This window comes from Nilaparvata lugens, chromosome 6, assembly GCF_014356525.2.
Source record: "Nilaparvata lugens isolate BPH chromosome 6, ASM1435652v1, whole genome shotgun sequence".
In the NCBI taxonomy this organism is placed as follows: domain Eukaryota; kingdom Metazoa; phylum Arthropoda; class Insecta; order Hemiptera; family Delphacidae; genus Nilaparvata; species Nilaparvata lugens.
Window position 1 is genome coordinate 59,339,445 of NC_052509.1, and position 24,951 is coordinate 59,364,395.

General features: G+C 32.7%; 2 protein-coding genes across 9 annotated transcripts in view; one reads left to right on the plus strand and one right to left on the minus strand.

The window, feature by feature from the left end:
• The window catches only part of LOC120352065, a 125,300-nt gene extending 110,988 nt beyond the window's left edge, over nucleotides 1-14,312 (minus strand). The window contains exon 1 of the mRNA XM_039431571.1: nucleotides 13,977-14,312. Coding sequence (XP_039287505.1) covers nucleotides 13,977-14,086 — 110 coding nt within the window. The 5' untranslated portion in view covers nucleotides 14,087-14,312. The remainder of the gene's footprint in view (nucleotides 1-13,976) is intronic.
• Nucleotides 1-24,951, plus strand: part of LOC111045726 (hepatic leukemia factor) — a 276,427-nt gene that overhangs the window by 247,915 nt on the left and 3,561 nt on the right. For 2 of the 8 annotated variants that reach the window (XM_039431569.1, XM_039431565.1), the window contains exons 3-6: nucleotides 17,115-17,251; nucleotides 18,321-18,600; nucleotides 21,781-21,884; nucleotides 24,542-24,679. In XM_039431569.1, coding sequence (XP_039287503.1) covers nucleotides 17,115-17,251; nucleotides 18,321-18,600; nucleotides 21,781-21,884; nucleotides 24,542-24,679 — 659 coding nt within the window. Of the gene's footprint in view, nucleotides 1-17,114; nucleotides 17,252-18,320; nucleotides 18,643-21,780; nucleotides 21,900-24,541; nucleotides 24,680-24,951 lie in introns of all 8 variants that reach the window. The other 6 variants (XM_039431566.1, XM_039431562.1, XM_039431567.1 and 3 more) reach the window with 3 other exon arrangements.

The window sequence follows — 24,951 nt, forward strand, 5'->3', positions numbered from 1 at the left end:
TGTTGAATAAAAATATTTGAATTGAATTGAATCTTTTGCCAGCTTTTCTCTATGGTGTATAATACTCTTGATTCCGGTTCCACCAAGCTCGGTCAAGACATTCAAACATGGTCAAGCAGGGTACGATTTACAAAATGTGAGATACAAAATGTGATTCACAAATACGATTTGAAATTATCGATGGTAACTATATCGCCATAGAATAATATATTCCAGTGCACTCGTAAACCGTAACTGATTTGATCATGTTCAAATTTATTGACCGAGCTTGTTGAAACCGGGCATAGAAGAAATTATATTCAGAAAGTGGAATTCCTACCAGCATCCAAAATACGAAAAAAAAATTATAGAAACTATAGGCAACAAATTGTGAATCTCACAATTTATAGTTTAGGAAGTGATTTTAGAAAAAAAACACTGGGTCTCTCTTACATAATGCTCCACGCACTAACAGTCACGATCTGCGCGTTTCCAGTCCACTAAAATCCGGCACGGCGCATGTTGAAAAAAAACACAGGAAAACTACTGTAATAGCTATACAGTGAGATACATTATTTTAGGCTGTCAGCATAGGCTGAATGGAAAGCATTAAAGTTATATCACAAGGCATGCTGACAGTTTCCAGTGAATCTCACGACAGTATTGTCACAGTAGACCACTGTAACAGTAACAGTAAGTCAAATCTGAAAGGATAACTACTGTGTGAAGATACTTTTGTCACAGAGTGGGACGCACAGTATCTTCCTAGTAAATTACTATAGATTCACTTAAAACTGTCACCATTGAACTGAAAGAGAAGCGGGTGCTATTTGTAAGAAATGCTGACAGCCTACTATGTATAGAAGACTGCTGCTCTAGTTTGGGAAAACGCTATCTTTCGTCTCCTTTCATCTCCCAGCGTCTCATTCATCTCCAGGAAGTAGGAAGTACAGGACGCTAGTTCTTTCTCACTCTTTCTCTCTATTTTTCCTCTCTTTCTGGCCGCAAACCAGTCGATGGATGGATGGATGTTTAATGACAGCCTCTGATGGACGAACCGTAACCACTCTTTCTCACTTTCCTCGACCACATCTTCCTGCATCTTTCTCTTTCTCTCCTAAAAAAAATTCCTATCGTCCTACTTTCCATCATTTTTGGTGGGTCTTAAATATTAGTAGATGGTTTATTTCCATTCCTATCTTTTTCTCTTTATTTCTCCACAATTTTCAATCATCTTTCTTCCAATTATCTTCTGGACGGTCTTGAATTGGTATATCATTTTGGTTTTGATTGTACTAGGTTTTTGTTTTTAACAAAAATCATTCTTTTTTTAAACACTTTTTAAAACGGAAAATCCTCTTATTCAATAGCTGAATATTTTAATATGGATGAGAAAATATTTAACAATTATTTCTAAATATATACTTGGACTTGAAAACAAAATTTGTATTATAATGCATAGAATTTTCATCAGTTTTCAGCTGTGAATAACAAATAGTGAGTAGGTTTTTGATTTTGTATTAACATTTTTTAAATAAGTGCAATATTTCTAAAGTTTTTAATTTATTGTGATACATTCTGTGATTCATTTGGAGTATAAAATCAACCTTCAAAATTCAAAATTTTAAATCATCATTCCTGGACCGAAAATCAAGTAACGAAGCAGTGTGTGACTACATAACCTTATCTTTTGGACAACATTAACATTTTATCAAAATTTTTGGAGAGAAATAGTACAGGCTCAGCCTAGTTTTTCCTCCAATGTCATAATTGTATTATGATTATAGTATTTTATACAATAAATGAATGAAATGAAATTTAAGGAGCTGACATGATTATTTGTTGATCTTTATTTAGATATTATTATTTGTTTATCTCACATCATGAAGTTTATCAAATTTTTCAGTTTGTATACTTTTCTGAAGGTAGACATTCTAATCTAAAATCTATTCAAAACGATATATCATTTACTCGTCAATTGACAACCAGCTATTGAATAGCCTACTAAAATACATGCTCATTACTTCATTCCAATAATTATTATTAAACGAAAATCCCAATTAAATGCTGTAAAAAACCACGAAGGCCTCTGCTACTGCAAATATTGACAACAGGGTAAACAGCTAGATGGAAATTCGATGAGCGCTACTATACAAAAATTATTTGTCAGCCCGGGAATCGAACTCGGTACCTTCTAATTGCCTATTATTCCTATATCATTCCGATAACAATAAAACATGGAAGGAAAATGGATCACTGATCAGTTGCTTCCATACCATATAGATTTTTGTATGGATAAAAACGATTCAAATTGAATATGCAATGTGATAATAATATTTTGATTAAAATCCAAACAAAATGCGCTGAATCAAGATCCGTTAACATGAAAAAATAAACACAATTTCTGTAATTGTGTCAAATCGTTGGCCAAAGTTTTCTGAAACGTTTGACACAACAATAATTTATTTGTAATCTTCAGACTGTATTTCCGTTTCACTTCACTATCACTATGAGCACACAAGTTCGATTAGGTTTGAACACTGATTAACAACAAATGCGTGATACTGATGGCAGTGGTTAAAGCACTATTTAATAACAAGTACAACATTATTCGCCTCATGTTATTAATAAATGTGTCTTTCGACCTCAAGAGGTTAAGGTCACAATTTTAAAATGTTTTTGATTGATAGTACGGTAGTGGGAGAGATACTGCGAGTTATTCACACGTGTTTGCATTCCTCAATACACATTAATTAAGGTTTTGTAATTTATCAATATGATAATTTTGTATTTTAAATGGACCTACACTTACTTAATTACTCCACTCCAGAAAATACTCCTATGAATAGATTGGCTACCAACATCAACAGAAATACAACTACATTGCGGATAATAATTGACTCACCCCAGTATGAATAGATTCGGATTAGATATAAAAGAAAGTGTAGGGATAAATAAGTATTAAAATATGAATAGATTGGGATTAGAGAAGAAAAAGAAAATTTTGGGATAAATAAGTTTTTCTTTCTTCAAAAAAACCATCAGTGTCTAATGAAAAAGGGTGCTTAAGAACCCATAAGGGTGGTTGTATTAGTATGGGCCTATATTGATGTATAAGATCATTTTTTATAAATTCATAAATCATAAGTTTTAATACTAACTTACAATGAATATTGTAGTTTATACAAATACTATAGGCTAGTTTGAGCCGTTATTAAAAAGTATTCAGCTACTAGTTTAACAACATATACACGGTGTCCCACGAAGAGGTTTACACGTTTAATTTTAAATTACGTGCCCATTCAAGCACCGAACTTTATTAAATTTTACACAGTTTACGAAGAAGGTTCTGAAAATATTCTGTGAAAATTTCCCTAACCTTCGTAGAAAAAAAATGTTGGCATATTGAACATTTTACCAATTCGCTTCCTATAAAAACTACTTTCATAAGTTACTATCTGATTTGTTTACTACGTTGCGGAATCCTTGACTCATTTGATGGTACCAGAAATGGATCAAGCAATCTTCCAGCAAGATACTGCTCCACCTCATTTCGCAAATCATGTCAAGCAATTATTATTACTAAATGACAAACTTCATGGCCGTTGGATTGGTCGTAGAAATGATTTTTAAGATTGGCCATCCTGATCACCAGATTTAACTGTTTGTGACTTTTTTTTATGGGGTTACTTAAAGGAAAACGTTCATACCCATAGCTTCAAATAATGATGAGAAACTAAAATGATCATGGAGAGGAACTTCTCTGGATACCGCAGAGTTTCTTTGTGATAGCTTACGAATCATTTCTTAAGTGCTGTTATCAGTGTGTTGCTGTGGATGAATTTTAATTTGAATAATTTTAGACTTTAAGGTCTTTCATTAGGTTATCCATTTTAGTCATATTGCCCTTAAGTGCTACAATAAAAATATTTTATAAAACCAAAACACCTTTTTAATGTTCTTAAGTATTGTTTTTCAATATGCCGCCATTTTTTTCTATGAAGGTTAGGGAGTTGAAATTTTCCTATAATATTTTTAGAACCTATTACTTTGTTAAGTGTGTAAGATTTCAAAAAGTTCGGTGCATGAATGGGCACGTAAAATAAAAACGTGTAAACCTCTTTGTGGGACTCGGTGTACATGAATATAGCAAGATTCACCTCACACTGTCAGAATTAGTTAAACACGTATCATCCATACTATTCATAAATAATGCTGCCAGTTGCATAACTTCAACAAGCAAATTGCATTATTAAAACTAGAAATACTGTGTCAAGTCCAAAGCATTTATATAAGCAATTAGTCTACAAGCAATGCAGCAATACATGTATCTTTATTGATAACAAGGCGATTATATCAGGCTCTAGTTGTTTGATAAGACGTAGTCTACGTCATTTATGGCAACCATAGGTAGGGTAGCTCACACTGACACAATATACCTGTTGATGCAGTTACAATGCCTGCTAAATTGGATGTTTATCGTGAAACTAATTATCATAGGCCTCACTACTCAAGACATGGTGTTCATTAGCAATATTCTGTGATATGGGGTTGAATGGAAATGATAGCAAATGATGATGGTTGAGAGGAACAGTGCAATCTTCAATATAAAACTCAATAAAAAAATCGAAGAAACAATATTATTTAATAGAACAGAATTTATACAGTACTACTCATAAATATTTTAGTACTTATGAGTTATGAATCTCAATCATGATCAAAACCAGGATCAAGATTTTTGAGGATCACTTTCTATTAGATTTAATTTCAACTATTTTGTTTGAGTTTTTTATTGTACAAAAATATTATTCTTATGTATGAGTTATTTATTTATTTATTCGTTGATATAATTACAAATCATATGAATATGATTGGGATAGAACAACAGACATAGCCCAAAACTATTCTGTTCCCAAATTTTGATAAATAATGAAATTGTCCGAAAAAATAGGTTATGTTCTCACTTATTGTAAAAGTATGTAGAACTGACAGCAGATTGTGAATCATATTGTTTTGTTTTTATGAGGAATAAAGAACTTATTGAATTGAATTTATATAATAATACTGATTGATTTATATTACTCACACAAAACAATGCAACACAAAACCGCAACACAAATAATTCAATACAACAAAACAGTACACAAAAAACAAATACAAACATGTATAGGCTACACAACAAAACCTAAATACAACGAATCTCTAAAATACAACGAATCTCTAAAACACAACGAATCTCTAAAATACAACGAATCTCTAAAATACAACGAATCTCTAAAATACAACGAATATCTAAAACACAACACAGCTCAATTCCACCAGACACAACTATTCAAAACATAATAACAGAATAAAATGGCGACAATACAACCTCAACTCAACTCACAAAAAACATCCAATCAAAAACAACAAAACGTAAACAACACTGCACTCAAAATAATAATAATAATAATAATATCTTATAGACAAAGCCTACTACACGGTGCAGGAGTATTTGGGGGATCATTGATGTAATAGCTACTATTTTAATTAGTGAACTATATTTATATTTGTAAAAATTTGACGACGTTCAACTGTTTGCTTGTGTAATAATGAGTACCTACACTATGTTGAATGGTTTAAAAAAAACAATGAATAAATATTTTATTGGTCATAAATATTTCCAGAATACATGGACCCTATATGGTTGCATTAATGAATACGAAACCCTGTGTAGGCCAATATTCTGTTCGGAACAACCCCTATATAAATATATGATTTAATTGAAATTTTCACAAATAAAAACATAGAATTCGTTCTAAACTATGGGTTTCTCCTAATCCTAGGAAGAATATTGATATGATTACGATATAATTGCAAAGAAGTGGCGTCATAGGTGATGGTTGTAGGTCTGATCGATATAAGAAAACAAGAAAAGTTAAGAAAATAAATATATAAAATAAATATATTAATAAAATAAATGAAAATATAATGAAATAATAATATTAAAAATATTAAATTATTATTTATTTTAATATTAAATTTATATTATTAATACTATTAAATAATAATATCATGAAAATAAATATATTCTTTTTAAGAAAATAAGAAAATTTTCTTCTTTGAAAATTATACTCTAATTTTACATATTTTTATATTATTACGTGGCATACAAGAAATTGTACTAAGTCCAATTATTCCAAACTTTGATTTTTTTAGTTTATAATTAATTCTATAAACTATGAATGTTGAATAATTGATTATAAAACAGATAAAGAATATTTCATTTCTTGCAGTATGAAATCATTTTGTGAAAAATCACTATAAGGAAATTATGACTGATGTTGGAAGTTAGAAATTGATTTCCTGAAAAATCATAATGGTAGTTCATTACTTTGAAAACAAATAATAATTATGGCAGGAGAATCTTCAATTAAGTCGATCAATATTCAGATTTCATTGGAATTTGTATAGATCGAACCATTCAATCCCAACTAATTCTTGAAATTCAGGAGCAATAATTTACAAGATGAAACTGGATGGATTATCTCCATTTGTTAACTTATTCAATGATACCCAACACATTAGAATGGTTGTTGCTGGGGAAGGACCAATAACATGTTTCTCACCAAAGCATTGTTGTAAAAACTAGATCACCTAAATATCGCCCCTGGAAACTGGATGGATTATCTCCATTTGTTAACTTATTCAATGATACCCAACACATTAGAATGGTTGTTGCTGGGGAAGGACCAATAACATGTTTCTCACCAAAGCATTGTTGTAAAAACTAGATCACCTAAATATCGCCCCTGGATTCAACAACTATTTAACAAAATATAACAGATTTGGGATGTGTCTGTTGGTCGACCTCCAATGATTTTAATGTGTTGTGTATCATTGAATCAATGATAAATAAATACACATCCTCAAATTTTATCTTATAAATATTGTTCCTGAATTCACCAACTATACAACAACCAAAATGTTGTTGTACATACACTAAACAAAATGTTGTTGTTGGTGAATTCAGGAACAATATTTACAAGATAAAATTCGATAGATATGTATTTGTGTATTATTGATTCAATGCTACACAACACATTCAAATCATTGGGAGACGACCAACAGGCACATCCCAAAACTGTTGTGTTGTTAATTATTATTATTAAACGAAAATCCAAATTAAATACTGTAATTTACCCCGAAGACTTCTGCTACTGCAAATATTGACAAAAGGATAAACAGCTAGATGGAAATTAATCTGTTATGTGGTAGAATTCAGGGGCGATATTTAGGTGATCTAATTGGCCCACAGATGGTGAGATGTTTGTCGCACGGTGTTTGCCAAGTGGAATGGAAAGAAGTGGCGGCAATTATGACAACAGCCAAGGGACATGGTCACTGTTGATCCGTGGCGACCTTGCCAAGTCGTCGCCTAAATTCAGTCGCCTCTTCTCGCCAGCCAAGGCGACCATATTATCTGAAGCGATTCTTCACCATAAAAACACTCACACCAACCTGTCAGCAAGCTTCCACAAACAACAGCAACACTCCTCATTCAAACACTGCTGACAATTTGTAGCGAATCTCACACCAATAAACTGCACTGCGATTCACTTTTCAACTGTCATCATTCCTCATAAACACCATCAATGCACCCCCATTCAACCTATGCTGACAGTTCACAGTGGATCCAGCCACAAATCAGACTCATTTGTCATGCACAATTACTGATAACAATTATTTTTACTATTGCGTATTTTTATATTGATTTGACGACGGAGTTGTGATTAAAAATTTTGGCAATCTGTAAAAAATTATGATTGTAATGGTTGTAGAACGTAGTAGGCTTGCGATATACATTTTATTCTGAATCCAATCTATAGATAAATTCAAGAAAGGTGAATGTTGAACGTTTAAAACTGTACTCTGTTACTACCGGTATGAAATTGGGGTGGAAACAATATTTTCTCCAAGTTCAAATAAATTAATATCATATTCGTACAATTCCAAATTAGTTGATAAATCAGTGTTTGATAACCACCCGAGATTCAAAAAAATAGTTAGTAATCGAGAAATAGTTCCAATCCAAATCCAAATAGTTGAACGAATTGATACATAATGCTTTGTAATAACTGATAATCAAAGGCCTAATATCACATATTCCCCAAGAAAAACCTATCTTCATAAAACAACTCCATTACTCATGTGATTTTAAGAAGGATATTCATTTCTTGTAAAAAAATCAAATTCAATTTTGACTTATTTTTCTGGAGATGAAGCACTTTTAAAACACAAAAGTGCATGCTTAACTGCAGGTGGTGGTAATAAGAATTAGACCATTTCTTTATTGTAAGATAAAGAAAACTGAATTGATAATTTGATCATAATCTAAAGGTGAATTTGGAGCAGCACGATTTATCAAACACATCTGCTTGATGTGTTTTGCATCTGCAGCAACATTCTTGTAATGCATTTCAAGTTGCTTATTTCTTGTGAAAAAAAGGATTAAGAGCAATTTATAAGTAGCCTATAGATGCATCCAAAGTTGCACTTTTTTCAATAAATTTTCTTGTTTGGCAACATCACTTGCAACAAAGAAGACAGTTACTCCTCTTGATTATGTATTTATCGCAAAAATAAAGAAAAAACTTTATCTCCATTTATCTAGAGCAGCATCATTTTCTCAAATAAATCTCCAAGCTCGACAGAATCATAGGGGTGATACGTTCAGGACTGTTACAAAAATAAAGAATCAAATTTAACTTCCATGCAAAAAACTGGACCAGATTTTTTTAAATTCCTGACAATATCTAATTAGTTGCGAAATTCCTTGACTTCATGTGCTTAACCACTGCAAATTAGCACCTGAACATCGGTTGGTAAAATGCATCTGAACTGGTTTATCGACTTCATCCCAAAAATAAAGAATCATATTTAATACAGATCTATATTATGTAAACCAGAGCTATAGAATTTCTCAAAATTCAAAACCTTCATACATCCATAGCTAAATCAAATATCAAGTTTTCTCATTTGTGATCAAATTGATCTGATTCAGCGCAAACATTGCATCTTGAATTTTTTATTTCTCCTAAAAATACAGAATAAAGTTCTCTTCCATGTATATAGGTGCTTCTAAGGGCCGGTCTCCGAGCTCGGGATTTAGCTAAGTTCTAGACTTTAAATAGCTGGAGTCAGAAAAGTGGCTTTTCGAAACGGGGCGAAGTCGTAGTTTTTACGATAATCTTTATTTTCTCATTTCAATAATTGGAAACATTTTTCCTTGACGTAATGAAACATTCCTTAATAATTAAAAATGGCTGAGACTTCACACTATTTACTCTTTATTTTATGTTAAATTTTATAGTTTTTCGAAAATTAATTTAAACGTGGATTACGACTACCCCCAGCTTCGGAAAGCAATTTTCTGACTCCAGTTGTTTAAAGTTGCAAAATATTCAAGTAAACATTATGGACGGTTGCATCATAGAAGGAATAGATTCTGGCCTATTTCTCACAAGAATCAAGAATTAAATTTGATTTTCTTCAATTATAGAAAATCACTAGTACCCTTGTTATATCTTCATATAAAACACGACTAGCTTCGGAAATTTATCCCAATCTCAATTGTTTAATCAAAATGAATATTGCTTTCTTTATATAGGGGAACCAAATTTATAAAACACGACTCAAATTAATTTCAAATATAAAACATGACTAGCTTCAGGCATTTATCCCATACTCAAGTGTCAAAATGAATGTGATTTTCTTTATATATCGTTAAATCAAAATGAATATTGCTTTCTTTATATTGGGGAACCAAATTTATAAAACACGGCTCAAATTAATTTCAAATATGAAACATGACTAGCTTCGGGCATTTATCCCATTCTCAAGTGTTAAATCAAAATAGATGAATTTTCTTTAAATAGTGAACCAAATTTATATGTAGTATTTACTAAAAAAAACTTAGAGCTGCTAAGTTATCCAACACATAAGCATGCTCAACTCGACTGCAACTAATTGAGGCAGCAAAAATAAATATAACCAAACAACTTCCAAGTACAGATGACCTAAAACACCGGAGAATTTTACACAAACAAGTGCAAAGTCGTCTACAACATAGGGGTACTTCTTTCTATAGTAGAAAAAATAGAGGATGAAACTTAATTTTGAGTGCAAAAATGAAGAAACAGACTTAATTTCCATGTATAGAGCAAGCGCATCGCTGCCGAAGACTCCGCGTCACCACAAGGTCGCTTGTCGGTTTTTTCTGCGCTAAAACTACTTTTTAGTCGTAGTAGTACGTGTATAAGCGATAGCAAGTAAAGCCTACGTTGAGATTCATTTCAAACTGACAGCATTCCTACACATAACATTAAAGCTCCCCTTTCAACCTGAATACTGACAGACTAAAGTGTATTTTACTATAGTTGAGATTCACTCAATACTGTCACAATTCCTCATAACTAAAACCAATGCTAACCGTTCAACCAATACTGAAAGTTTCAGGTGAATCTAGCAGGGCTTCACTAGACGTCCGTCCCAGAGCAACTGAATGACATCAAGGTTGAAGATAGCCTCCCCATCCCCTCCTCCAATCACCCCCTGTCCAGTCCCTAATCAGGCCTGCAATACTTTCTTGCCTTTTTCCACAATCCACAGAATTGCAATTGAGTCTATGAGAACGAAAAAAGCTTATTTCCATTTTTTCTGGAATCACGAAAAACTGTTAAAAGCAGTTACTTATTAAGATGCTAGTTTCAAGTTGGATTTCTTCTAATATATAGATTTTGGTTAATGGATTCTGAATCAATATAATGATTGTTTCAGGCTATATTCAGCAGAAAAAGTACTTATTTAATGTTCAAGTTTGGATGAGAACTTTTTTGGAATATAATTTTTTTGGTTATAGATACACACCGCTCCGAAACAGGTGATAATGGATATGGACCTGTTTGGAAACAAGTGAAGAACTTGGATGGATTTTTAGATCACCAACTTTAGTTAATTCTCAAATAATCATACAAATTCAAACTATATTTCAATACCATGAACTGAAAGATGAGGATACAATTCAATTTTTTCACAAATTCTGATTAATAAACTATAATTATTTGAAATTTCTTGGACTTTCAATTGAAAAGTTAAAAACTAAAGACAAATCATTATCACAGAGCATAGAAAAAACTCTAAATTTAAATTGAATTACAAAATTCTATGACAAATATTATAATACAGCATTACCAATAAACTTAGTAAAAAACAACCCTATAGCGTTATACGTGACTCATTTGAGAGATCAGAAAGGGGTAGGCTACTTTAGATTGTTCAATCCGGGGAGCAGCAGCTCTAAGTCTAAACTGGACTAACTCCTAGTACTTTTCTACCTTTTGATAAGTTGTTAGTGTACCAAGTTCCCATTGTTATCCATCATTCAGTTGCTGGTCTATTTGTATGCTGACTTTTGGTACTTAAAAACATGGGATTCAAATTAAGTTTTCATCTTCATCGTGTTGAGTAATGTTGTCAAAAATATCATAAAATATATTATTTGAATGTTATATTGTTTCCAAATTTTGATACCTGGATAGCAACTCTGTTTGTATGAAATATGTTTGATAACAACTAAAAATTTTGATTGATTGAAATTGAGTTTTCTATCACTTCTGTTATTGATATTGGTTGTAATAGACAATCCCTTAGTTTCCGTCTCTTTACCTTGTATTTTCAATAGCAAGATGAGTGCATTTCGATTCCAGAGATCAAATCTATGCGCTAGGCTGGGGCATGAATATAAAACTATACATTTCTTACAGAACTACACGGTAGACTAAACAACATCTCTAGAGCATGATAAGCATCTTCAAAACGTAGAATCTTCATAGCAATGACAACAAATTAGTCACAAATGATGCTAAAACTAACAGATCCAAATGGTCTTGAATAATTAATCAGAACGAATCGGTTCGGCAATGGAATCAAGGAGGTTGGATACCGTACAAGAAAAAAGATAGAGACTGAGAGAGACATTTTAACAGGAGCTCATCTCTTCCATTACTAACCATACTAAGTTATGGCAATATCAAGTTAGTAGACTATACCTACCTTTAGTAGTGTAGGCTACAGTACTCTACTGTGAAATGAGAGATATAGAAACAAATTTTATTCAAGTAAGTTACAATACATTCTGGTTTATACATGAATCTACAATAAATTAAAGTACAACAGCTAATTATGCAACAAATTTCACATATTATGAAAACTTATCAATTACAATGAAGATTGACTGCAACATTAGAATATTGATAATATAGTATTGTGACATAACTAGATAAATCAGCGGTGTTTCAACAATGAATAAATGATAATTTCAATGAATAAATATACACCCCACTATAAATTATATGTGTTGGGGTGTAAGTAATTAGTTGCTTATTGAAACGTTTCAGAAGAATATCTTTTTCAATAGTGTGGAAAAGATGTAACAAATCTCAAAAAGAGCTCAGCATATTTTTCAATAGTGGGGAAAAGCCGCTACAAAATAGACTCAGCGGTCCAGAAAAACAATCAGATTCTTTTAATAATAGGCTAGACGTTTTGAATCAGAGGAAGTCCTTAGATTATGATTAGTGGTGTGGATTCAACTTGCATTATGTTTGAGTGAGTGGAGTGAAACGAATGAAATTAGTGTTGCTGAAATCTTGAATCCTTGACTGTGCACTCTATAGGAACAAACTTAAGTAGGCTACCGAGACAGTCCCATTACACAGTCATATACTGCATATAGTGAGGTTCACATTATAATGACATTATTCGATTCAAGGAGTATCCTTAGTTTTTCTCTCCTAATCAGTGTTTCTTTGTAAAAAATATAGATAAATAAATAAATGAATTGCTTGGTGTAGCTATCCATATGTAAAATTCGACTAAGCAGATATGGCGCTATCCTTTTCTAGCTCTGCAACGTTGCCAGAACGTTTCTCAACAATTTAGAGATATAATTAATTGCCAAAATATTCAATCTCAATCATGAAAATGTATCATTAGATAATTAAAAAATATATTATCTTGACGAATAGAATATAATTGGTTATTTTGAACAGTTAACATTCATCAGATATACCGCCGGTATCAGCTACCTATCTTCTATACAAGGCAGAAAATCATCAACGCTGTTCTCCTATCTTTCTCAACTACCATTGTAACGTGGACCGTACTATAGACTGTGATATAACACTCAAAATGAACGAACATAACGCAACCTGACTGTAAAGAGTTGAACATATACGGTATCCTTATCAAGAGAATATATAATTGAATCATTAAAATAATAATTATTACCTTATTATTTTATCTACCAATGTTATTACATTAGTGTCATTTGCATTGTGAATAAAAATGAATAAATAACTAACTAATTTATTGGCAGAAATATAAAATTACAACATCTTAGAAATACATAATAAAAGCAATACAAATTTTACAACATGAGAAAATACTATTACAAAATAAAATGCAATGCCAATTGAGTATTTGAATCTCGAGGTACGGTACTAAACCTGTTGAGATGGTGATATAAAATTGATTACAAAACTATAGCGCTAAAATGTAGTTACTGAGGACGACAGTCGCATTTGAAGTGACACATATTAAAAATAACAGTATCGATTTTATAAATAAAATAAATAACGAAAAAAGGGCATAGAAAGGAGTCTAACCTGAGGCAAAGAAACGAATTAACCTAAGCTGAAGCAAAGAAACGAACTTAACACCTAGTGCACAAGTCTGACTTTGCTGGCTGTGCCAAAGATTTATTATAATTTACATTTGTCTTATATTTTGGCGAAATAAATATCCTATTCTAACCTACAAATAACTGACTACAGTGGATTGAAACTAAACTTTCCAAGGGCAAAGAAAAGCACCTAACCTAACCTTCCAGCAACCTAACCTAACCGATAGCATTGATAGTGACAATGACAGGAGGCAGGTACTGTACCGACACTGACCTTGACCGAACAACTGGAGCCTCCCATGGGAATGCACACACAAATGCAGGAAGCTCGTTATTATAATACTCAGCAGCAGCACAGCAATCATGGCCGTCCGTCCCCATCATTCATATTACGCAGCTGTTGAGTAAACAGTCGCATGGCACTGTATTTTTAGCTGGTATTGTCATGACAAATTAATGTCCCTGAAAAAGTTCAAAATATGTTAGATATAGCCTTTACTATAAATATGTTAAGATACTATAAGTTGGCTAAGAGAATAGACATGTCCCTAAAAAAGTTCAAACAAATATTTTAGGTACGTATAAGTACATTTTATATTTTATTTATTTATTCATTTATTGTATAAAATACTATAATCATAATACAATTATGAAATTCGAGGAAAAACTAGGCTGAGCCTGTACTATTTCTCTCCAAAAAATTTGATAAAATGTTAATGTTGTCCAAAAGATAAGGTTATGTAATCTCACACTGCTTCGTCACTTGATTTTCGGTCCAGAAATGATGATTTAAAATTTTGAATTTTGAAGGTTGATTTTATACTCTAAATGAATTACAGAATGTATCACAATAAATTAAAAACTTTAGAAATATTGCTCTTATTTAAAAAAAATATTCATTAATTATTTTTTTTAATATTATTCAATTATTCCTCACAAGTCACAACATTTCGGACTATGTGTATCCTTATCTAAATTTGGGAGAGGAATATATATAGCACGAGGTTACCTTATTTTTCATATCATTTTGATGATGTACTTATTGTATGAATGGATAGAAATAAATAACATTTAAAATGTCAATCAAGAATCAACTATAAAATATAGGCTTCACAGTAATTATGAAACATTACAAAAAAGGGACTACTTCAACTAGCTAACAAGACCAAGTTCAAACTTGAGGAAAAGATTGCAATGAGAAATTGTTAAAAACTTTTCAGTTGATTATTAGGCCTAATACTGTAGCAACTGTATAGCCTATGTGAGAGATTAGATATGGAAAACGTGAAAAATATATGAGCCTGTATTAAATAGATTGTTGGATCATGTATTAAATTACAGTATGCAATTAATAAACCAGGCAAAGATGAAAATGTTTTGTGATTCAACTGGTAATGCGAATGTCATCTAATTACTAAGAATATAAAGTGAATATTATACCTTTAGTAGCCTACCACCGTCAAAATTAATAAAAGAGGCAGAGTACCTATGAATATAAAATCAGAAAATTAGAATGTAAGCTTGTGACAAAAAGACTTGCTGTAGAATACAAATCACAAAAATGACTCCTAGATAGTAAGTGTAAAGTGAGTTGAGTGTAAAGGTGCGTACAGATTTACGCGCCGCGAACACGAGCAATTCACTTTTAATCAGCTGATTCCAAGCTTTTTATATCTGTATCTTATACCGTTTCTGTAAAAATACAGATATAGTCAGCTGATTAAAAGTGAATTGCTCATGTTCGCGGCACGTATATCTGTAGCCTACGCACCTTTTGAGAGGGCTGACTGCGCCCTAGCTTTGCCCTCTAGGAAAAGTAAAGACAGCCATTCTATTCTATAGTAGAAAAGAATACATTAATGAATAATTTCTTGCAACAATTGATAATTACTTTCAAGTACCAGCAATACGTATCAAGTAATAATTATCAGATGATACAGTTTCCATTCTACTAATGAAAATCACCGCAGAAAATTTCCCAACCCAGAAGGTCAATTGCAACAATATTCCGATTGAGAGGAAGCTGAGCATACAATTCACGTCTTGTTCTAAATTTATTCTCTCCTACTCCCACTCAACCATTCTCTCTCACACACACACTCTCTCTCTCTCGACACCGCAGCAGTATAGAATATCTGTTCAACGGAGCGATTTTTCTTTTCGTTCGTACATGGAGGTTTCCACGACAGGGAACCTGTTTTCCCGGTCTGACCTTGAAGCAATGTAACCGAAGAACGTTGGAGCCTTGCAGGAAAAGAGAAGGTGAAAAGAAGAAGAAGAAGACGAAGAAGAAGAGAACGAAGAATAAGAAGAAGAAGAAGAAGACGAATAAGAAGAAGAGAACGAAGAAAAAGAAGAAGAAGAAGAAGAAGAAGAAGAAGAAGAAGAAGAAGACGACGAAGAATAAGAAGAATAAGAAGAAGAAGAGGAGGAGGAGCAGCAGAAGAAGAAGAAGAAGAGAGAAGGAGGGACTTGGAAGAAGTTCGAGGAGAAGCCATTGATATGTTTCAGTCAAGGAGATATACTGAGATAAACTTTGAACTGTCAGAATTCTTTATATAAACTACACAACCCTTCCCATTCGACCAATACTGACAGCTTGAAGTAGTTCTCACTATAGATCTCATCGTCCGATGCATTTTGAAGAAATTGATACAGTTACATTCATCTGATACATTGTTGAATGTATTCATACACATAAAATATCGGTACAACATATCAATATTACCGTGTATAAGTTGTGAGCTCAATGTTGTTTGTTCATCATACTTATAAAAATATTTGTCTACATTATGTACCTTATTTATTTATTCATATACCAATACAATCCAGGTAAAAACAACAGGCATTCACCCAAAACTGCTCTAAACTTTAATTTGGAAAACACAGTCTAGAGGTTATGTAAAAATGATAACTTAATTCACACACTATTTTGAGTTCAAAAAATGTATTTACTACAATTTTTAATTTATCAGATTAATTATTACTTATGAGCCTTAATTCTACTCAGAATTTAGGTTTACAAGTATTCTTCACTCAAGGATTGAGTATTTGATTACTTGATTAACTGATTACTTGATGACTCCATTATGTGTTTATCGTCCCCGTTCTGGCAAAACTCACTAACTACAAAAATGCTCATTTTCAGTAATGTATTTCGATAGGCTTAAAAAATGTAGTTCTTTGAGTAGGCAGAACTCACCAAGTCATATGTTTTATTACTATTTCTATTTCTATTTGTAACTGCAAAAATATTTCATCTGTTTATATCATTCTATAGCCACTACAGTAGTATTACACTCGGCTTTTGAGTTAATAACAAGTCTTTTTCACTATGCAATTTTTAATTTGATGACTTCATGATTCATCAATGTAACTCGAATTAATTTGGTATATATTTGTTTTGTTGCAGGAAAATCATGTGGTAAAGAAATAGTTCCGGTAGAAAAGAAAGATGAAAACGAGCTATGGAGTAACGTGGAGGCGCAGGCCGCATTCCTTGGACCAAACCTATGGGAAAAGACACTACCTTACGATGCCGACCTCAAGGTATGTGCAAAAATCATTTTTCAGAAAAAATACAAAAACAATTCATTCTTGAAATACTACCGCTAGTATCTCGCAAAATGTGGAATAAGAGGTAGACTGCCTATCACGGCAGTATGAGAATATCAACTTTTCAATTAGAGTATTATTACATTGATAGGTCTTTACTCTTTTAAAATTTGTAAGAGCCAAGTAGTTCTTACTACAGCTAATCAATTGAAAGTATGTTCGAACAGTTTAGTTAATTAGTTGGAAACTAAACGCAGATTAGTTGGAGATCAAAGGAAATATAGTGAAATAAAATTCAAGCTGTCAGCGTATTCAAACTTAAACTATCAGCTATCAGAATATTTATAAATTACATCAATCAATGCTGAAAGTGGTGAGAAAATCTCACAAAATATAATTATGATAATCATCGTACGACGAGATGGCCAGACAGCTTAAGTCTAGTTACACACAAATCGATTTTTGGATGTACGATTATTTTGTCGTTCCTATGAATCTACAGCCAGAAAAGCCAGTTGCAAACATTTTTTGCCGTTCCTATAAACTCTACCAGATTTAATGGAACTTGACAAACACAAGATGTGATCATATATTTGCCAAGTTATATTCAATCTAATAGAATTTATAAGGACAGCAAAACATCGTATGTCCAAAAACCAATGTGTGTGTAACTGGACTTTCAGTTGAAAATATTGCCTATATTTTTAAATACTTTTCCAAGCAGTTTTAGTTGAACATGCCTTTTTTTGATAATTTCAGTAGAACTATTTGCATTTTATAATTTTAATAATTTTAGCTGTATACATCTATTTTAAAACCAAATTTAGTAAAAAATGTATCTCTTTGAATATTTTTAGTTGAAAGTGTCACTTATGAACAAATTTTAGTTGAAAATGTTCAAAGTTCGGTTCCAATAATAGCCTTGAATTTCTTGAACCAAATTCAGTTGAAAAAATCCCATTTTTGGTTCATTCCTGTTTATAATATATATTTTGGAATAACCAAATAACTTTGAAATACAGTTACAACCTAACCTAACCTCAACTGTTTTCTTTACCACCAGTACGTGGACCTGGACGAGTTCCTGTCAGAGAACGGCATTCCGGTGGAAAACGGGGGCGGAGGCGGCGTGATGACCGCCGGCCCCCAAGGCGGCGCCCCCCAGCCAGGAGGCCTCAAGCCAACCCAGTTGCCAGGGACGGACCACTCAGGGGGCCGCATATCCCCCAGCGGCAGCAATTCACAGCAATCGCTCATGCTGCAGACAAAGAGGGAGCGATCCCCCTCCCCCAGCGAGCCCATGTCACCGCTCAACATCAGCCCCCCTTCGCCCGCCGATTCCAGTCAGTTTTCCACCACTACCACTAGTTCTGTAGATCTAACAAGTAAGGGCCCACACCCAACCTAACCTAAACTAACCTAACCTACACGACAAATCAGTAGTCCACTTAATAATACTAATTTGAATAGTTTTGATATAAGTTTAAATGTAAATAACAAAATATATTTCAACAAAAGTGCCCCACCAACAGCTCAGTAGTCCACAGAGCTGAGACAAACCAAAAGCATACACTAAGAGTAGAGGAAGTGAATCTCTCTCCATCTTTTATATTTACCAAAAATGAACAACTGAAGAACTGAACCAATAACTTACGGTTTTATTTATTATAATTTGATGAATTTGACCCTATAGTTTAAACAGGACTTCCTATATATCGGACCTGCGCCTACAAAAACATGGCCGCCGTATGTGGTGGCCGGCATTGATATTTTAAATTGGAAATAGACGAACTGAGATTTTGACAAACTGAGACGCTCTCTAACAACTGATTAGTGATTTTTTCTTAGTAGGAATTTCTATAAGACCACCACATACGGCGGCCATTTTTTTGTAGGCGCAGGTCCGGTAGTATATAGGAGGTTCTGGTTTAAACCACTACGGTATTTACTCAGCTGTTCTTATGTAGTATTTATTATCTTACAAGATGCAAAAGCCTGAACAATTATACATTAGGGTGTAATCACATTGAATGCATATAAGTGCAAGTGCAAGTCAAATCATTCATTAAACGTAATATAAAATTTGAAAAATGTCATTGAAATACGTTGTGACTTGCATGTAGCACCAGCAAGTGCAAGCGTTCAGTGTGAGTGTTCCTATTGCTTTTCCAAATTTTGTTTCTCATCTGGTCATGCATAACCAGCTTGCACTTGAACATATACGCATTCAATGTGATCACACCCTTAATTGAAAATAAACTGATTGTTTACTGTCGACGACCTATGTGGGCTATATAGTATGATTAATATCGGTGAGATTAAAGATACAATGAAACATTTATTCTGTAAACTCAAGATTGTCTCTTACCTGCAGGATATGAGACACAACATGGAGCAAATTCTGATAATATAAGAATGTTCAGAACTGTTTCCATGCTATGCTAAAAACTGTCAAACAGGATTTGTCAGGATCCAAAACAACCAGGATCTGTCAAACAAGAAATAGACCAACTGAAAAATTTGTATTTAGCAAAACATAAGCTGGTTTTGGTTAGCAAAATATTAGGCTAATATAAACAGTTAATCCTAATATTCTAGTAAAGCTAATATCTCTATTCACATAATTCAACAAATCAGAATCCCTTAAAATAAGGAATCTTATTAACATTAATAATGCTATAATAACTACCGTACTAATTATACTGTTATTTATTACTCCTAAAGGACAAAATAAAGCTCATCCCACATATTTTCCAATCAGAACTTGGAAAATATGTGTGTGTCAGCCATTAGAATATAGGAAAATAACTTTTTTGAATGACAAACTGCATGCATCCGACAAAATCTAATTTTGCACAGAATATTGTTGATCATAACAGTATCAATCATTACTCCCGATTGCCTTGCTGCAAAAAAAGTTGGTTTCGTAAAAAAACGGAAGAAACTTGATCAGAAATGACTACTAGAGAACCAGTTTGATGACAAAAAACAGGTTTCAACAGTCAATGTTCCCAGCTGAAAACAAAATCGCCACCGCCATGTGTCTGATGCTGATGAGATCACTTTCAAATGCCAGAGATCAAGAAACTTGTTAGAATATTTTGCCAAAATATTATGAAAGCCACGTGCAAGATTAGCGAAGGTTGATTCATTTTATTTGGCTCCTTCACAAAATCAATTTTCTTTTTTTGACTCCGTTCCTCCACTGTTGACTATCGAGCTAGATTCGCACACAACAGTGAAAATATAATTCACACGAGTTCTAATTGGACTGTTCCCACTCAGCCTGGCCGAGTGAGTGTGAATGCTACCATTAAAACTTATAGGAATTATATTTTCACTGTTCACTGTCACTGTTGTTTGCGAATCCAACTTGAGTAGTTTCATTATTGATAATGTTTCGTTCTGACTGAGTAATGAATATTTAGAATGATAATAAGTTTCAGATATTGAATATGAATATCGTAGTTGACCAAATGTTTTTTTTCATAATTAACCGACTATTCTCTGACCAATCGGCTTCTGATAAAAACTTTGTAAAAATATATATATTATCGAGTGACCTGGCTGGCTCAGGTCTAGTGTCAGAGTATTAAGGTAGCAACTGTAAAAATGAAATACCATGAATAGAAGCTGAATAAATTTTGTTTAAATCTATAGTGAGGTCCACGTTATAATGGCAGTATATAAAGATAGAATAATAGCGATGCCGATTCTCTGCATTAATTAATTATATTTCTACACTGTCAGAAACGTAATTGGCGTCGTTTTGGACCTAGAAAATGATAGTACCACCGGCTTTGTCGAATGATAGACAAGGATAGCAAAACCAAAGTTGATCAAATACTGTATTATAACGTGGACCTCACTATAGAACAAAATATGTAATTTGAATTACATTTAATTAAAGATCAGAGTTATACAAAGTCAGATAAGAACTTATCCATTTGAATACTAAACTATTGTTATAATTTGAATACATCAATGATCAAATAACTGCTGTAATTTGGTTACTACGGAAACTATTATTGATTTTTAACAGAAAATAATCTACTTTGGCAGAGTAATTGTTGCCATTCTTGAGTTTAATACCAATTGGACTAACTAATATTAAATTATAATAGAATATACACATAAATAATACCATATGCAATTGAATTAGATAGAATACGATAATATTCAAATTTGAGACAGCCAGTTAGACACATATCGATTATTTTTGGACGTTCGATTTTTTGCCATCCTCATGAAATCTACCAGATAAACCTAACCTAACCTAACCTAAACTAACCTAACCTAACCTAACCTAACCTAACCTAACCTAACTTGGCAAACACATGAACACATCATCCGTTTGCCAAGTTATGTTTAATATAATAGAACTTATTAAAACGGTAAAAAATTGTACATCCAAAAATCAATGTGTTTTCAACTAGATTATGGCATGAAACAGTAGTTTAAGTGCATGACAAATAATTGGCAGGAGTGGTCAAATTTTAACAGGATTTGTTGGGTTGTTGCAGCACTCTCGTTCGCCTCGTCGAGTAGAGACTTCGATCCCCGCACGAGGGCATTCTCAGACGAGGAGCTCAAGCCACAGCCGATGGTCAAGAAGTCCCGGAAGCAGGTGAGGACTGCCACTGTGAGTGCATTAACATCACTTTATAGTGACTACAACTAGAAATAGATTATTTCTAGAAGTAACAGTTGGAAATTGCTCATAAATTTGAGATATTTCAATGGAAAAAACGTGGGAAAGTCTGGGACATTACTGGAAATCGGACAAAGTTATATTTTAACAACATTCTGAATTGAGAAATTATAAAAAATAGAGGACTGTGAGTGCATACACACCACTTTATAGTGACTAGAGCCATAGAGAAACGATTGCGTTAGTAGATATCCCATGGTATTGGTTGTTTATGTCGCAACTTTTACTGTTATCTCAAGCCGATTATTGTCGATTTTTACTGTTTTGACCGGGTAAGAGTGTATGAACGGCACAATATGACTACTAGCGTCATAAAGCTTCACAGGAAAGAACTACGTGGACTATCAGCTTGAGATAACAGTAAAAGTTGCGACATAAACGCCCTATACCACGGGATATTTACTTATGCTGTTGTTTCTCTATTCTAGAACTAGAAATATATTATTTCTAGGAGAAACACTTGGGAATAGCTAATAAATTTGAGATACTTTCATAGAAAAACGTGGGAATGTCTGAGGCATTACAGGGAATCGAGGAGAAACACTTAGGAATAAATAAATACTCAACACAAAGCAGAAATCAAACTCAACGAGAAGAAATTAACTTGTATGTGAGAGGAGTAATAGTAGAGTAGAAAACATATTTTTGTTGGGGATGATTCTACATTGAGTGATAACTGCACAATCATTCATTACTCTTTAATGACTAGATTGTAAATTATTTCTCATTTAAAACACTCTTCATTCGCTTAGAATGTATAGAGAATCGAGTAATCAGAAAACTTCTTGAAGATTTAATAGTATTTTTTGCTGGGGTTGCATACACTACCTCCGTAAACAAAGCCACAGTGCATGACAGGTGGTTGATAGTAACGTCAGCACAGATAGGGCTTCTACACCAATAAAAACACTAGCTGATATAGATCAACTGAAATCAACAAATTTTTATTGGTGTAGGAGCCGCCCTACCTGTGCTGACGTCACCAGAATTCACTATGGCTTTGTTTACAGAGGTAGTGGTGCATACCAGTTCCTAGTGACTAAATTTTAAAGTATATTACCAAATGATCAAATTGGCTTAGACATCATAGAATAGGAGATTCAGAACGTACTTGCAAGAGATATATTACAAGCAGATAATGCGGGTTATGAAGCGAAGTAACTAACTTTGGGAAGCTAGAGTAAAGAAAATAACTCACCTCAAAATAATGTTCTCCTAAATGTAACTGTTCCTGTTTGTAGCCTCTTAGTTTTGTCCAATGTCGTCAATCTTGAACCAGATGGCTTTAGACGTTTCGAATGTATTCTGTTGATTTAAAGTAATAAAATTATGTTAGTACACGAAAATGAAGAGAATAAGCTAGGGTAAAAAACATATCTAAATATCATATTTAAATTGTCCGGAAGTATTCAGTTACCGTACTCACAGAGCGGCCATTTTGCTTTTTTCAGTTATTTTTTTTCTAAATAATGTTTAATCATACGAAATTGAAACTTTGCACGATCATTAATAACAACTAGACAAAGCTACAAAAAAAATTATAATGATTTTTCAAATTCATAAAACAAAATGGCGGCCATTTAAAATTGCATTTCTTAAATAACTCAGAAACCTTTGGTTTTACAAAAACTTTGCAAGAATAACTTCTTTTAGTAAATTTAATTGCCTATTGATTGGTATTTTTAAGATTGGACCAATAATAACTGAGATATGGCAGCCTTAGTGAAAGTTTGTGACCACTGAAAGTTTGTTGCAGTGCAAACCAAGACAGTCCTTGGTCCAATCTTAAAAATTCTGGTACCAATCGATAGGCAATTAAATATTTTACTAAAAAAAAGTTATTCTTACAAAGTTTTTGTAAAACCAAAGGTTTCTGAGTTATTTAAGAAACAAAATTTTAAATGGCCGCCATTTTGTTTTATGAATTTGAAAAATCATCATTTTTTTGTAGTTTTGTCTAGTTGTTATTAATGATCGTGCAAAGTTTCAATTTCGCATGTTCAACCATTATCTAGAAAAAAAATAATAACTGAAAAAAGCAAAATGGCCGCTCTGTGAGTAACTGAATACTTCCAGACAATTTAAATATGATATTTAGAATAGATATGTTTTTTACTCAGGAACAATGCCCTAGAGTATTGATAGGGAGTTCGTAAACAAACACCCTGTATACAAAATTGTATTATGAATTATATTTCTCACAAAAGATACTGTATCCAATCTGGAAATGAAGAACAGAAAAGTGAATTTTTTAAAGAAATTCCATTTTATACATGAATAATGGAAGAATCATGAGTTAACAACACTTTTGAAACCATTAAAATACTATTTGAAAAATAATTATCGATTGTACGATGAGATATAATTCAATCAACAACTGGTGCCTAACCATTCAAACTGATTGCATTACTTCTCTGTTTCCTTGAAAATTTATTTTGAAATAGCTTACAGTTCTTTTGTGTAAAATACAATATTCAACAAAGAATAGCATGATCCAAGTAATTTGTACTAATATTCATATTTCTCACAAAAAATTATATTACAAAGTAATCTAACAAATCTTTTTTCTCCAGTTTGTTCCAGATGGTTTGAAGGATGAAAAGTACTGGGCGCGTCGCAGAAAGAACAACATGGCGGCCAAAAGATCACGTGACGCGCGCCGATTAAAAGAAAACCAGATAGCATTACGCGCCGGGTTCCTTGAGAAAGAGGTCAGTCATATCAATAAATTACAAATTACGAATAGACATCATTCAAATTAATATATAGTTGATTCTATATTCAATATATTATATTAGAGCTGAACTATTTTTATGAATTGCAAGGGGGACAAAGTTAGACAAAAACCGAAGAATTCTTTTAGAGCTTCCTATATTTATCATGTTTGATAATACGATAGAATTAAATGAATTTTTGATAATTAAAAGAACATAAATGTTTTTACAATTAATTGAGTGCTAATTCAATTTTTAATTGATTTTTC